This window comes from Pan paniscus, chromosome 6 (assembly GCF_029289425.2).
Source record: "Pan paniscus chromosome 6, NHGRI_mPanPan1-v2.0_pri, whole genome shotgun sequence".
Taxonomy (NCBI): domain Eukaryota; kingdom Metazoa; phylum Chordata; class Mammalia; order Primates; family Hominidae; genus Pan; species Pan paniscus.
The window spans coordinates 41,398,109-41,414,294 of NC_073255.2; the positions used below are offsets into that span (position 1 = coordinate 41,398,109).

Here is a 16,186-nt window from a genome sequence, read left to right on the forward strand (position 1 = left end):
AATGTGGTAGAAACTAAACTGTATGATTGAATTTTATATCCTGATTTTTCTTTTGGCAGTGTTTTGTCTTTCCAAATAAAAATATATTTGACTTTTAGCCATCATTTTCTAGGGCTGCATGATATTCCTCACAGATGATTTTTGTGTGTGTGCTTTGTTTTTTATAATCTTCATTGACAGAGGGTATTTGACAGTGTTGGGGGGCTGTTTCAGTGTGTCACTAAAGGAAAAAGAAAGTGCAGCCACACACCTGATGTTCACTTGTATCTGTGATGAGTCACATGGCCAGATTTGACTATAACTGTCCATTAACTATTGATAGTGTTCAACTTGCAGAGGGATGAGGCCGATCTCTTTCTGCAGATCATCTGGGATCATAGCCCAATGACTGTATTATCTTTGTTGGTATCTGAGTGGAGTGAGACAACGTGGGTAGAAGTGTCTCCTCTGTAACTTACTATCTTTGTGGCTGAGGAAGAGATTCTTGGTTTCTCCATGCCTCCATTTCCCCAGCTGCTACGGTGTGAATATTATTTTAATGCCCAATTCTGAGAAGTATATTTTAACGCATTTGGTATTGAGTTGAATGCTGCAATCAATGGGAACATTGTAATTTTTCCTTCCTTTTCCCTCCCTCAACACTCCCTAGAGCTATTACAATCAATAGTATTAGTACTGAAGAAATTTAATAATACTTGCCTTACAGTGTCTGTTGTTGAAAGGATTAACAGAAATAAACATAAAGTGTTCTTAGCACTTGGTAAGAGCTCAGTTAATGGCAGCAATTATTTTATTAGTAAAAAAAATCTATATTGTTCTTAGAAGAGGAGAGCATTTATTCTGTATAGAATATTTATTATAAGAAATACATTATTTGTAGGTCACATACTTAGTTTAAACGCTTGTTGCTTGGAAAATTCCTCAACATCTTTTGTTAATTAGAGATAGCACAGGGATGGCAAATAGGTTTAACTTCATGTGCCAAGCCTAATTTGTTGATGATGATTGTCAGACGTGCTGTGTTTCGAGAACTGCTGAGGCAGAATCTGAGCATAGCAGACAAGAGTGCCAAGGCTGATTAGCAATATCTTTCCCAGGCTTAGGAAGACAGAGTGGCAACACACACACTGTTTACCATCTCTGCATTATGGTGTTACAAAACATTCCTTGGCAATTCATTAGGCGTTAGCCAGGCCATGGCTTATCAATCAGAAGTTTCATCAGAATCTTGTGGCAATAGACCGCCTCCAGGTCCAAGGTGGAAGATTGAAACCCACACAGGTGAAACTGAAAACTCCAACCCCAGCAGAAACGTGGGAGACTTTGCACCATCAGAGAGGGCAGAGCTTTTGCGATGACCTTAATTTTTCTCAGCTCTTGTTCTGCTAATGCTCATTTAGGTCTTGCCTCCTGAGCCTCAAACATCCTGTGCCTTGGCCTTGCTAGAACTTTGCTGTTGGGCGAATGATCTGCTCTCTTGGTCAACCCCTTGACTGCAGCTTGTTTTTGTTCTCCTTTGCTGTGGGTAAATGGCTTTAAGCACAGGGCCCTTCTTTCAGAAAGGGCAATGGCATTGGAAAGGAGACCGTTCATTTCATTCTGTGATCCTTGTTATCTGAATCTCAGCTTTTGAGGTACTTATGAAATAAAATCAATCATTACAGGAATATTGATGAAGGCTTAAATGGAAAGTTACGTACCATTTCTTGAAATATTCTGGTAGTCCCTGTGATTACAGTGGTTTCTTTTCCATAAGCGAAGGTAAATAGATTTTTCTTTAATTCTGAAACAAATATATATGTATATATTTAAGGTCAGGATACTCACATAAAGAAGTTTAAACAAACCATGTTTACATCACGCTTTTAAAAAAATATGGTTAAAATGAACTCAAAAAATCAAATCTCTGCTGACAAGTTTTCTCTGAACTGTGAATGTAATATTGGCAGTTGTTATGAGAAGCAGTTCTATGAAATTGAGTTGTATGGGTGTCGTAAGAATACTGTTGAAGACATAAAACCTTTTCTTTTGTACAAAGACCTCCAGAGTCATCCCTTTCAAATACTTTTTATCAAGAGCTGCTGTACATTTCTTGAGCAATTGCTCACCTTTACCGACTCTGTTATTTTGAACCTGACCATGTTTCCTTTCTTTTTTTTTTTTTTTTTTTGGTTGCTATGAAGCTGTGGTTGACACTATTATTGTCCTTCAGCTTTATTCTCCCTTCATGCACTATAATAGAATTTTTGCTACAATAGAATTTATAGAATTTATAGAATTTTTAGCAAGACCCATGTCTGTCCAGAATGAGGATTGCGTTTTCCAGCTTCTCTTGCAGCTAGGAGTGGCACATCACTAAGTTCTGGGTGAGATGAGATGGGATCAGAACTATCCAGTGGCAATTTCTGGTAACGCTTCTTAGGAAATGATTGAATGGTGATTCTGGTTCCTTCTTTGTACCGTTTCTCCAGTCTCCTGCCCAGAATAGGAAAGCTGCCATCTTAAACTATGGGAATAAGGTTGATGTTGAGAAGGCAGAGGGGTGAGCTGGAAGGTGCCTGGATCCCTGACAACTGGGTGGAGTTGAGCTCCCATATCAATTCCAGACTGCACATTTTCTAAACCTTTCTGTGTGAGAGAAATAAACTCACATATGTTGAATCTCTGTTCCTTGAATCTAATACTAATAAACACAGAGCTTATGGACAAATTTGACACCAGTATCAGGCTATAATTATATATATTTTAACTCATTTTCTTGGCTCCCTTTTGTCTCATCTTTGATTTTTCATTTTCTTTTGCTTAATATAGATGTAAGTAGTTTAATTAATGCAACAAAATTTAGTTTAAATGTAATTAAATGTTATGTTCTCTAAACTTTCATAGGCTTCCTAAAATCTTTGAAATAAGACCAGATGTAAACTAAAAAATAATAACTTAGCTCAAAATATTTGAGTAATCTTCAAATGTATTTTATCTTCTTTTCATTATAATAAGTTCACATCTCACAACCTTACATACAATCACCAATTATTAAGTGTTATATGAAAGCTTACTAATCGTATTACAGTGCTTGGCAACTGTCTCAGTGCTTCAGAAAGGTAAGCATATATTATATTTGGGCATTCAGGATGCATAGAAAATAGTATCCTTTTTTTGAAGTCTGAGAAAACCAACGATAGTGTTTTTTAATACAAGACCAAGATGCCTGAGCAATATTTTAAGTGAGAGATTTTTGCTTTGTAGTAGAATTTTGAGATGAATAATGTATTTATTTTTTAAAATCAAAGCTACCCATGCACATAGCTTAAAAAGTAATTTACTTAATAGATGTTTATTGAGCACCTGCTACATTCCAAGTATTATTCTAGGCACTGAGTTATATTGGAAAATTAAAATACATGATCCCTGCTTCTGTGTTGTTGATATTTCAACAGGAAAAGGCCAATAAAAGAACTATACATTATAAAAAAAGCAAATGATAGAGTATGCTAGAAAGTTCTAAATTCTATGAAGAAAGGAAATGAGAATTAGAGTAGCCAAAGGAAGTCTAATTGAGAAGCTAAAATCAACAAAGACTTGAGGTGGTGAGTCTCATAGAACCAAATAACTTACCTATGTGTGTATATAAGACTTGTGATGATAAATAGCAACCCCACACCTCCCTCCACTCTCCATTTTTCCATTTCCATAGGCAACTAATTCCAGCCTTAATTGACTAGGTCTTTTGATGTTTTTCTCCTCATCTCTAAGTAACATACTTTTAAGGCTACTTCTTGATTGTTAGTCTTTGACATTATCTGTTCACTTCCTACTCTAGAAGAGGATTTAGCTATTGACAACTAATCAATGATTGCTTTCTAATTTCTTTCTAACTTTTTTATTTCTGTAGAGTTAATAACTGCCTTTTGTTTCTTTCCTTAATTTTCTAAGTATTTATCATTGTATTTAGTCTATTCTCATGTTGCTATAAAGGAATACCTGAGACTGGGTAATTTATAAGAAAAGGGGTTTAATTGGCTTACGGTTCTGCAGGGTGTAAAGGAAGCATAGCAGCATCTGTTTCTGGGGAGGTCTCAGGAAGCTTCTAATCATGGCAGAAGGCAAAAGGGGAACAGGCATGTCACATGGAAAAAGCAGAGCAGGAGAACAAGCAAATGTGCTACACACATTTAAATGACAAGATTTCATGAGAACTCACTCCCTATCCTGAGGACAGTACCAACAGGGATGGTGCTTAACCATGTGTGAGAAATCCGCCTCCATGTTTCAATCACCTCAAATTTTTCATAAGCCTAAAACTGCTTAAAAAAAAATGGCCCTATGTAGCTGAACTGAACTCAGCCTTGCCAGCTGTCCCTTCCCAGGCACATCATGTGAGTGAAGCCATCTTGGATTCTCCAGCCCAGCCCAGCCCAGCCCAGCCATTAGGTGATGTCACTGAGTAACCATAATTTCATATAGAGAGGAATAATTGGCCAGCCAAGCTCTGCTTGAATTCCTGAACCCCGCCCCCCCGCAAATTGTGAGATATAATAAAACGACTATTGTTTTAAGCCATGAAAATTTGGGGCAGTTTGTTATACAACAATAATATAAATCTGTATTAGGTATTAGTCAGGGTTCTCTAGAGGGACAGAACTAATGGAATATATATATATATATATATGGGGGCGGGTAATTTAGTATTAACTCACACTCTCACAAGGTCCCATAATAGGCTGTAGGCAGGCTGAGGAGCAAGGAGAACCAGTTCAAGTTCCAAAACTGAAGAACTTGGAGTCTGATATTCAAGGGCAGGAAGCATCCAGCATGGGAGAAAGATGTAGCCTGGGAGGCCAGGCCAGTCTCTCTTTGCACATTTTTTCTGCCTGGTTATATTCTAGCCATGCTGGCAGCTGATTAGATTGTGCCCACCCAGATTAAGGTTGGGTCTGCCTTTCCCAGACCACTGACTCAAATGTTAATCTCCTTTGGCAACACCCTCACAGACACACCCAGGATCGATACCTTGTATACTTCAATCCAATCAAGTTGACACTCAGTATTAACCATCACAGTTATGATATTTTTCCCTCACAAGTCTGAAGGAATTGATTGATTTTGGCTTTTAGCCTCCCCAGCATTGTTAAGTATGAAGCAACTCTGTGTCTTGATCTTTTGAAAGCCTATGGTAGCACCTCATTCCAAGTGTTCTGAAATGTTATGATGGCAGTCTTGGTGTGTGTCTGATTTTACTCATATTGTTAGACCTTTGATAAACCCTTTCAACTTGGAAATTCATGATGTTCAGTTTTGAGAGATGTCCTTAAATTATTTCACTGATGATTTCTTCCTTTCTCATTTTTTCCCTACAACTATTGGGTCATCTGAACCGGTCTTGTAATTTTCCCTGTTTCTCTGTCCTATTTTCATGTCATGGACCTTTTTCTCCATTTTCTGGATAATATCCTCAACTTTATTTTTTAATCTTTCTATGAATGTCGTCTGCTATTACCAGAATAATTTCCAAATGACCTTATTGGTTCTCTGAATATCTTTTTAATTTTAATGTTCTTGTTTTATGAATGTAACATCTTCTTTTATCCTTTTTTGAAGCACTTGTCTGCTATAGAATTCTTTTATCTTTTTGAAGATATTAATTTCAGTTATTTTAATATGTAGGCTATTAAACTTTCTAAAAAGTTTTATCCCCCTTAGTACATAGTCTGTGTTTCTCTAAGTTGCTTTTTTTCCCCTTTGTTTCTGTATTTTCTTTCATGTTTGAGGTTTCCTTCAGATGTGTGATGATCCTGGGTTATAGGCTTATTTTTAAATGTTGAAACTAGTTGCCAGCTAAAAAGCTAATTGATTTTGATTGGAAGCTGGGCCCCTGGCTGTGCTTGTTGACTACAGCCCTCACTGCAAGATGAGCTGTCTGGGCCTTTCTTGGGGAACCCTGCTGTCAGCATCTGTGGGACTCTCCTCTTGGGCTGTTCAGATTCCCCAGGGAAGGATCTTCTAGTCTGCAGCCAGGAGAGTACAGGCTGGGTTGGCAGCACTCTGGGGCATGTAGGGAAGGGTCCTCAACATTTAGCATTCATGTGTTTCCGTAGGATACTCCTCTCCTCATTTATGTTTGGTGTCTTCCAGTCCAGAGGCCCTTGACTTTAGTGTTTCCAGAGAATAAAGCTCTAGTCTTATTCCAGAGTATGGGAGGGGCAGTTGACCACCTGTGGAGAGTTGGAAGGGGTCTGAGGAGCTAACTGCTCTTCAGCAATCTTCCAACCAATACTTCTGGTTTAGCCTCACCTGCATTTCTAGAGCTCCCACATGTAACCAATCCCCAAGTCTTCTGGGGCTTCTGCAGTGTGAACTGGGTTGCTTCTTGGCATTCCCTCCAACCAGCTTAGGATGCAGCTCTCCTGAATCTACTAAGTCAGTTACCATTCATCTGTCTGATTTCTAGCTTCCAACGTTTTGTGGCTGTTGGCTCTTCTTGTTCTCTTCGTCCTCTTGGACAAATTCATTTACTGTCGTTAGAGTAGGGCTTTTCAAGGGAGAGATGTAAGTGCTTGTGTTCAATCTGCTATCTTACTCAAAAGCCTGAAATGGATACCTTACACACTGCGTCATTTATGCCCTCTGCCTTGAGTATTTTATTATATTTTGGAAAAACAGATGGGAAATGGACACTGGATCTGAGTTTGATACTAAAATAATTTTATGGTCAATAAAGAGGGGTTATTTTTCTTTGGGAAAGTAATTCTTACCTATTTAGTCACAAATGTATTTTTGATCATTCTGAGAATGGAATTTATATACCAAAATATTGTTTTGCTCATGTCCTGCTCATGAAGAGTAAATAGTGTAGGTATTAATATTATAGATACAGTTAGTTGCACCTTTCATTATAAGAATATAGAAATCTTTACCAATAGGAGATAGTTCTATTAACATTTCTGACTAGAAATAGCATCTAGAATTTTGGGATGAAAGCCTTGTACCAAGCACTAGAAAGTATTTCACATAGTAAAAGATACTGCTTTCTTTCACCCCCATCCTGAATCTATAATCTCTCTTATATATTTTAGGAATTGCATTTCTCAAGGAGTGCTCAGAAATCCTGAGTATATAGTGGGATCAATATAATATTTTGATATGCCTGCAAATTGAGAAGATAGCTTAATAGAAAATTATATATATGCAGGGTCTTGAGCTTGTAGTCATAGGACAAGCTGAGGCTACTAGGATGCTATGCATAATGAGGCTAAACTATCATGATGATTCTGGCCTCAAATCCTCTTCCTCTTGCTCTCCTTTCTCCACAAAAATCCAGTGTTCCAGTGTGATCTTTTATTTTTCTCGTTCTGCTCTGTTGTATATATCAAAATCCGGTCCAATGTGCTAGGAGGAGGTGACTGCTTTTGGGCTTGTAAGTTGAGGGATGCACAAGACGGGTACTTAAAAGTTCTTTTCTCCACACTTTGCCCAAAGCCTACAGAACTGAATCCTCAACTCCAGGCATAGGCATGGAAGTGAGTCATGGTAACTTTCCAGTTTCACCAGCTCCTTCTACTGGAGGGCCTGGCAGTACAGGCATTTCATGTGAAAACACACTGATTGGGTTTTGATTTCTAGCACCGTAATTCAAAATGAGTAAAACTCAAACAGAATGGCTGTTACTCTTCCCAACATTGGCTCAGGGAACACAAAAAAATCACTTTCTCTGACAGCTTCCTAATGCCTCCCCCCACTGCATTTCGGTAGAACAAAACAGAGTAATATCAAGAATGGGCCTCAAGAGTAATGTAGACAAATTAAACAGGTTGATTTAAAATGGAATAAAAGATTGCCTCCTATGTTGACTCAAGGCAGAACCTATTTGGAGAGAGGCAAAAATTGAGCTCTTCCAAAGGCTTTGTAGCCTGCCAGAGATCTCTGAGGTAAACCAGATGTGATATGATTCAAGCAAGAGTGATGTAGCATATTCTGATGAAATTTCTTAGTCAGTGTCTTTTTTTTTTGAGACAGTCTCACTCTGTCACCCAGGCTGGAGTGCAGTGGCATGATCTCGGCTCACTGCAACCTCCAACTCCTGGGTTCAAGAAATTCTCCTGTCCCAGCCTCCTGAGTAGCTGGGATTACAGGCATGTACCACCATGCCCAGCTAATTTTTGTAATTTTAGTAGAGACAGGGTTTCACCATGTTGGTCAGGCTGGTTTTGAACTCCTGACCTCAGGTGATCCTCTTGTTAGGCAATTTCTGACTCTGTCCAGAGGCACAGCTTGCTTGGGTATAAATTATGAGGCTCCATTAAGTTGAATCTTAGGGAATAAGTTACAAAAAACAGGCTCCAGCATTAGGGTTGGTGAGAAATACCTGGGGATATTTGATGTGAAGTGTTAGGGAGGGGAGTAAATTAGGATAAACTTGGGTAACTTAGAGACTAGACAGGCTTTAAGGCTTTATCCAGGGACCTTTTCTGCTAGGAAAATTTAAGAAAAGGGTGGATACCTTTCTTTCTAATGTGGATGGAGGTCAGGCCAGCATAGGGCCAGGGAGATAGATTAAAGACCTTTTAAGATTCCTTTCAGTCCTTTGATATTAGCCACATCCCAGAGTTCTGTGTAACCCCTAACTCACTGCATCATAGAACAACTAAGATGTAGCCTCAGAGAGTGATAAACATGCAGAATATGACTCACCATGGACTCAGAGAGACTGGCAATAAGCTAATTATGCAGAGGTGAGGATGGCTACAGAGGAGGTCCTAGGAGTTCACATACAAAAAGATTAGCAGGACAGCATGATAAATTTTGAATTTGGACCAGAAAAATAGTACAGGGAAAAAGACTTCATAGGCATTGTGTTCAATAATTCATGAGTTGCTGGGCTGAGACAAGGCTTCCTACCTGTTGGGTTAACCTCTCACTAAGATTTCCTCCCATCCTGTTCTCTGAGCTTGAAGCAGTTGTAGCTCTCTCCATCCTGGCCTTTCCCAGCCCCAGATTTGATTCTAGGCCACTGTATTAGGGTGAACATTAAACTGTGATAAAGTGGAGACATTTAAGGCTGTGGATGCTTATACATCTGAAAAGATTACTTGTGACATAGCAGATGGTTTTAATGACCTAAACGGCATTTCTCAAAGGATGTTCTGTGAAACACCAGTTTCTTTGAATTTTTCTCATAAAACACACACACAAATTCTACATAGTTCTGTGGTCAAATACGTTTAGGAAATGTTTTATATATTTTTGAATGTTTTATACTTTTTTGAGGATATACAATGCTTTTTCGCATAGTGAAGGCTATAATAAGCCTTATACCAAATAAGCTTGTTTCCCTTTATTTAAATTAACATTTCCAAAACTTATTTGACTTAACACGTCTTTTAAGAAATGTGTGTTAGTACCCTTTAACATCTTGTGGAACTCATATTTCGCAGAAGAGTTTATGAAGAATATTGATGAATTATCTCTGTGATCTGTATTTAAGCATTGAGGTGGCCTAAAATCGCAAGTTCAGTTGGTTACAACGATTCTACTAGAGAAATCTGTAGAGTGTTCATTTACTTTGATTAATCTGGGTTGCAAAATTACATCATTCTGGGCAAAAATTCACATCAAGGTTTGACTTATCATTAGCCAAATTCACTTCTTAGCAAATCTCTTTATTTCATTTTTTCCACTTGGCTACTGAATTGATGTTTCTTTTAAATTCATTTTCTCCTATTTGTTGATTACATATGGCTAATATTTTAATGTTAATTGTGTGATTTAATATTTTAATTAATTTTGCTAATTTCTTGCAGAATACTTATTATAGGACACACTTAGAATTCCAAGGGTTTAACTTACGCTGATTTATTTTTACATATTTTTACATATCACATCATGCAGTTGCTAATTCAGCTATACTCCTTTGCCTATTTCCCCCAAAATGTTAATCCCAACAAATCTTATTTGATTTAGATAATCTGACAAAATGCACATGAAGGAGGTTTGCAGATTGTAAAGCACTCCACATGGGCAAACTGATATCCTTATGAGCTGGTTCAGCAATTCTTTTATTGAGCACCTGCCATGTGTCATGTACTGTGCCAGGTAAGAGGGCTACAAAATGAAGTCACCTGATTCCCATACTCAGGATGCTCAGAGTCTGGGCATGGGAAGGTGGAGCATGAGACAAGTAGTAAACAGGTATTATAAGTGAGGTGACATTGGTATTGAAGGACATGATAGGATCTCAGAAAATAATCATCCAGTTAGATGGGGGGTCAGTATGAAGGGGCTGTCTGGAGGGGTATAAAAAAGAAATGTAGCTGAAGACAGAGAGGCTGGGGGATGATCCCTGAGGGGTAGGTGCTGCAGCATGGGCAGAGGGCGACTAGATAGGACAAAGACAACGGGCGATGCCTGTGAAAAGATGCTCAAACTCACTAGTAGTCAGGAGGTTACAAGTGAGAACAACAATACAATGTTGTTGTTATAGTGGAAAAAATTAAGAAGATGAACAATATCCAGTATTGGCAAGGGTGTGGGAAAACAAATATTCTCATATACTAATTGTGGGAATATAAATTGGTATAGCCCATTTGGAGGCCTTATTAAAATTAAAAATGTAAACATTTGGGTCCAATAATTTTTTCTTAAGAAATCCTCACACATATTCCAAAGAGTCAGTACAAAATGCTCATTGCAGCATTACGAAGAATAATGAAATTCTGGATAAAAGTTGGATGTCCACCTGTAGGAGAAAAAAATAACTATGCTATGAAACACTATGCAGTATTGGACAAGAAGGAAAAGAGCTCCAAGAAGTATGGTTAAGGTGAAGCACTGATTTACAGTATGTTATACACAACATGATAGCCTTTATGGGAAAATCCCAACAAAGTGTTCATTTCTTCATGTACAAATGAAAATACACAGAAAGGGCCTGGATGGAATCACACTAAACTGATCACAGGGCTTTCTTCTAAGAAAGGGAGTAAAACTGGGGACAAAAAGTGAGGACTTCGGCTTTTTACTTTATACACATTAATTTTTTTGTAAAATGAAAATATATTCATATTTTGAGTAATTAAAAATGAAAATTTAAAAATAAATAGGGACAAGGGGAAGTCATTGCAGGTGAAGGGCTTTGTCAATATATGGCAGGGAGAGTCCCTCCACCAGGATCCATGGTGTCTACAGATGGTCTGTCTTGCCCAAGGATGGTGCCTCCTTATGCCTGGGTCCCATCCCTTCTTGCCTTCTCTAGGCTTCATTCTTTCCTTCATTCCCTTTCTCTGCCTTTTAGATCATCCTATCAATACAAGTATGCTGCAGGATTTTCCATTTTAACAAGTCTTCCTGATCTATTATTCCCTTGCTGCTATTGCCCCATTTCTGTGAAGCAAAACCCATTAAAAGTTGTGCATGCTCACCCAAGCTGATGTCATCACCTCCTGAACCCATTCTTTCCAATCAGGCTTCCAGCTTCGCCCCACTGAAATGTTTCTGCTCCAGGTCTCTCCAGGTCCCTGTCTTGCACATCCAGTTGTCACTCTCAGCTCTCCCCCATCATTTGGCTGATGGTCTCTTCTTATTTGGAAATACTTTATTTCCTTGCCCTCCAGGACTGTAAGCCCTTCCAGTTTTCTTTCTACTTTCAGGGTTGTTCCTTTTCAATCTTCTCTGCCCAGATCTCTAAATGTCAGCATCTCCTAGCCTCTCTGTCTTCAGCTATGTTTCCTTTTTATACTTACTCCTTAGAACAAAAGTTCTCAAACTTTTGCTCTCAGGACCACTTCACACTCTTAAAATTATTGAAGAACTCAGAGAGCTTTTGCTTATGTGAGTTAAAGCTGTCAAAATTTATCACATTAGGTATTAAAATTGGGAAATTTAAATGTACATTTAATTATCAATTCATTTTAGATTATTATAATAAATCCATTACATGTTAACATGTCACTTTTTTTCTAAAAACAAATATATGTTTTCCAAAACCCTCCAAGAATGGCATTGTTTTACATTTTTGCAAAGATCTTTAATGTCTGGCTTAATAGAAGACAGGTAGATTCATGTGCTTCTGCATTCAGTCTGTTACGATGTTTTGGTGAGGGTATATTAAGAAAATCTAGTTTTGGCTGGGGGCAGTGGTTCATTCCTATAATCCCAGCGCATTGGGAGGCTGAGGTGGGTGGATTGCCTGAGCTCAGGAGTTCGCGACCAGCCTGGGCAATATGGTGAAACCCTGTCTCTACTAAAATACAAAAAATTAGCTGGGTGTGGCAGCGTGTGCCTGTAGTCCCAGCTACTCGGGAGGCTGAGACAGGAGAATCGCTTGAACCCAGGAGGCAGAGGTTGCAGTGAGCCAAGATCACGCCACTGCACTCCAGCCTGGGCAATAGAGAGAGACTCCGTCTCAAAAAAAAAAAAAAAAAAAAAGAAAGAAAAGAAAATCTGGTTTTATATACACATGTAGTTGGAAAAGGGAGGAGCACTTCAGTATCCTTTTTAGATAACTATGGATAGCTGTCTTTGATTCTACACAAGAATTCAACAAGTAGTCGTTTCTTAAAGATTGATTAGTTGCAAGGTGGAAGCTGAAATTATATCAATTATATTTTATACCTTGTTACATTAAAATGCATTGGCCTGTCTTGCACTTTTAATGAATCTTTTACCCATGCATCATCTTAATCATACACTAATATTTAGAAAATATTGGTTCCTGAGTTATGAAGATATTCCAAATGTTGATACATTTAATGCTATAATATAAAAAATCATTTTTGTTAATATTGCTACATATCACATTAGAAGAGTCTTAGACTCTTAGGAAACTGTCAGGTTCATACTAGCAGATGCAAAGTTTTCAAAATTCAAATATTTTCTTTGAAAGCTCAAATTTTATGATGTTCAAACAATACTGTCAAACAATGTTTGAAACAAAACATTGAAAATATGATTTTCAAACAATTATTTTCCTTGAAACTACAAGCTCATTTCATTCATTTTAGATAAAATATCTGCCATATATCCAAGTCTGAAAAACCATGATTTGTTATCAAGTAATTTTTCAATAAAAATGGTGTTCCATGAAAAGTTAACTCAGCTCTCATCTCGCCTACACAAGTGCTTTTCCCTAAGACAGCCATCATCCTTTGTTAATTTATTATGCAGTACAAATGCTTTATGCATATTTCACATTTCATCAGATTAAATTATTTAAAAATCAATTTAATAAAATTAATAATGTTTTTTCTGCTTTGTACTATGTGACATTTTTAAGGGAGGATGTCCCCTCTTGTTTTAAATTGGGAGGTGAACAACACAGTGACTACTAATAGAGTTTGGTGCCAGCGCTTGATTCACGCTAACGTGTCAACAGTTCTACCCACCATTGCTTTTGTACCATCTGTACCAATGGCTACATAGTGGAAAGCCTTAGTATTGTTGTGAAAGTAGTTTTTCACTTGTGGACCCCCTGAGAGGGTCTTAGAGACCCCACAGGGGTCCATGGACCACACTTGGAGAACTGCTGCGATGGACACTATCCCACTCCAATCAGCCTCACCCAACTTCAGAGGACCACCTCTCTGGTTAATTATTTGTTTTGCAAAGTATAATTATAACAGGGCTAATCATTTGCAATTATATCACATGTAATTTGCGAATAATGGATTTAATAAGGTTATTAGGCCCATTAGTGTTTAGTACTTACATGTCCTTTTTTGAAACATGAAATTAGGTTAGCAAATTTTAGCTGCAATTCCCTACTCTCCAATTTTCTGGCTTTACTGCCCCAAGTGACTTGGTTCAGTGTTATACACTGATTTCCAAAATTATTCTCTCATATAACATCTATTGGGTAGGAGAGAATAGATAACCTTTAACGCTTCTATTCTAGGACACCTCTCACTAAAGGTGTGTTTAAATGCCCCTGAAGAGCATTATTGTACCACTTATAACAATGGCTTTGTCTGAGTATTTGCTACATCTTTGGTTCAATATGCCAAATTTAAGCTGGAGGCAGAGGGAGCAACATTTAATCTAGAAAATGTCATCTGGTTTGCACTCATTCATGCTGACTACAGATCTCAGTTTTATTTCTCCAGCTTGGTGTGACAATTTTGGTAGCTGCTTTTGGTTCTTTTGGCCTTCATTGCTTTTTATGATGAATTTTAGCTTTTTACTTTTTTGAAAAAGCTCTGATTGCTGCCCTGTTTTTCATCCTTATCACTTATCCTTGTCTGCAGAACCCTACTGACTGGACTGACTCCTGGCCCCACCTTCAGAACAAGGGGATACGAACAGCCAGAAATGCTCAGTTTAGATGTGTTGGGTTCAGGTGGCTATTTTTGTTAAGGACTTAGATGCCTGTTTTCCTCTTTTGGGTTTGCTGGAGAGATATAGTAAACATAAAGGACAATAATGGAGTCCCATGTTTATTTAACAGCCTGTCAAGCACTCAATATCACACAACACAGGGCTTACTGTGCATGAGACTGCACTATACCATAGGCTCTATACCCTGGCCAAACACTGTTTCAAGAACTTCAGGCTCTGACCCATAAAGTTAGCCATGTCTTGTCTTGAGGTACAGGCTAGTTAAGGAGTAGGGGAAGACATAGTGGGCAGCAGAAGCAGGAGCATCTCTCTTGAACAATTTCCCTCAGTACTTCTAAACCAAGTAGCATCATAAAGTAGGATCATGTTGCCCAATAACCATGCCCAATGAGCGTGGGAGAGAACGTCAGAGATCATCTAGTCCAACTTAACTTGAGCACATAAATGAGGTTGAGGAATGCTAAATGTTCCACCTGGAATAACACAGAATGAGCACCCTTATAACTGAAAATACAGACTTCCTTTCACTCTATCATGCCTACTCTGGGATTTTAAATGATGCTTTCAAATGAGAAGTCCTTCCTTCTTGTAAAAGTTTTGGTATTGTTTCCCATCTTTCTACATGTGGTATTAGATCTTTGGTTTCTTTAATGTAAGTAGGATTTTCCTGTTATATGAATTGCTTTGGAAAGTGATCTGAACATGAAGTACAATTTTTAATCTTAATTTTTTTTACTTTTTTATTTTTACTTTTTTAAAGACAGGGTCTTGTTCTGTTGCCCAGGCTGGAGTACAGTGGCGTGATCATAGCTCACAGCAATCTCAGCAATCTCAAACTCCTGGGCTCAAGCAATCTTCCCGTCTCAGCCTCCTGAGTAGCTAAGGACTACAAGTACATGCCACCATGCCAGGCTAATTAAAAAAATATATTTTTTTAGAGATGAGGTCTTGCTATGTTGCTCAAGCTGATCTCAAACTCCTGGCCTCTAGTAATCTTTTCACCTCAGATGCCCAGTAGCTATTTTTAATCTTTTAAAAATACTTTTTTCTTCCTATTTACAGTTATACTGCTCTATTGCCAAGCTCTTAACTCCCACAGAGATTTTTTTTTCTGCTTTTGACCTACTCAATTCCTTCCTGAATCACACTGAAGAAAAATCCCAGTATATTTTTTAAGGGATATCACTTATTGAATTTTCTGAAGCCCAAGAGTCAAGAAAACAGTTTTTGTTAACATCAACTCAACTAAAAGAACTAAAAGTTTGTAAAACTAAGGGGTTATGTTTGTCATTTAATGCATGCACATAATTTCAATTAAAGTTATCTATGAAGGGGATAATAAATTTTGAGAGGACAAAGAGCATAAACAAAGAATGAAAGGGAAGGAGCCATTTTCTCTCCTGATGCTTTCACAAGGCACATTTTCCAAAGGACGCTGTTGATACCCATAGCAGGAGGCTGATCATGATGGTAGGAAGCGCATTCTGGAGATCCAGTTGAATAGAGAAATCCGCCAATTCTGTGGATAAGCATTCGGATTCAAAGGGCATGTGCCCAAAATGCCCATGGGAGCTGTATACACCTCTCAGAAGTGCTGCTTCTGGGTCAACATTCTTTTCATTTTCCTGATTCCACAAATGAGGACCTCCATCATATGCTAATCTCTTTGATATTTTTATATACTTTATAACTTTTTATTCCTTTAATAAGGAGATTGGCCTAGCACAAATTATCTGTGAATATAATTTATACAATGGTTATGGATACTTTAGCTGTAACTACTGCTGGGAGGGACATAGCAAATGATGATCCCACGCATGCAGTGTCATGCTGCCTCTGTTTCTGCTTAATGGGGGAATCC

At 38.0% G+C, this 16,186-nt stretch overlaps 1 protein-coding gene and 1 long non-coding RNA gene across 5 annotated transcripts in view; one reads left to right on the forward strand and one right to left on the reverse strand.

Annotated features, from left to right (window-relative positions):
- The window catches only part of AOAH (acyloxyacyl hydrolase), a 225,556-nt gene that overhangs the window by 62,725 nt on the left and 146,645 nt on the right, over positions 1–16,186 (reverse strand). For all 4 annotated transcript variants that reach the window (XM_034963944.3, XM_003814970.5, XM_034963943.3 and 1 more), the window contains one exon: positions 1,701–1,783. In XM_034963944.3, coding sequence (XP_034819835.1) covers positions 1,701–1,783 — 83 coding nt within the window. The remainder of the gene's footprint in view (positions 1–1,700; positions 1,784–16,186) is intronic.
- The window catches only part of LOC129398413 (uncharacterized), a 155,687-nt gene that overhangs the window by 59,098 nt on the left and 80,403 nt on the right, over positions 1–16,186 (forward strand). The window lies entirely within an intron of this gene.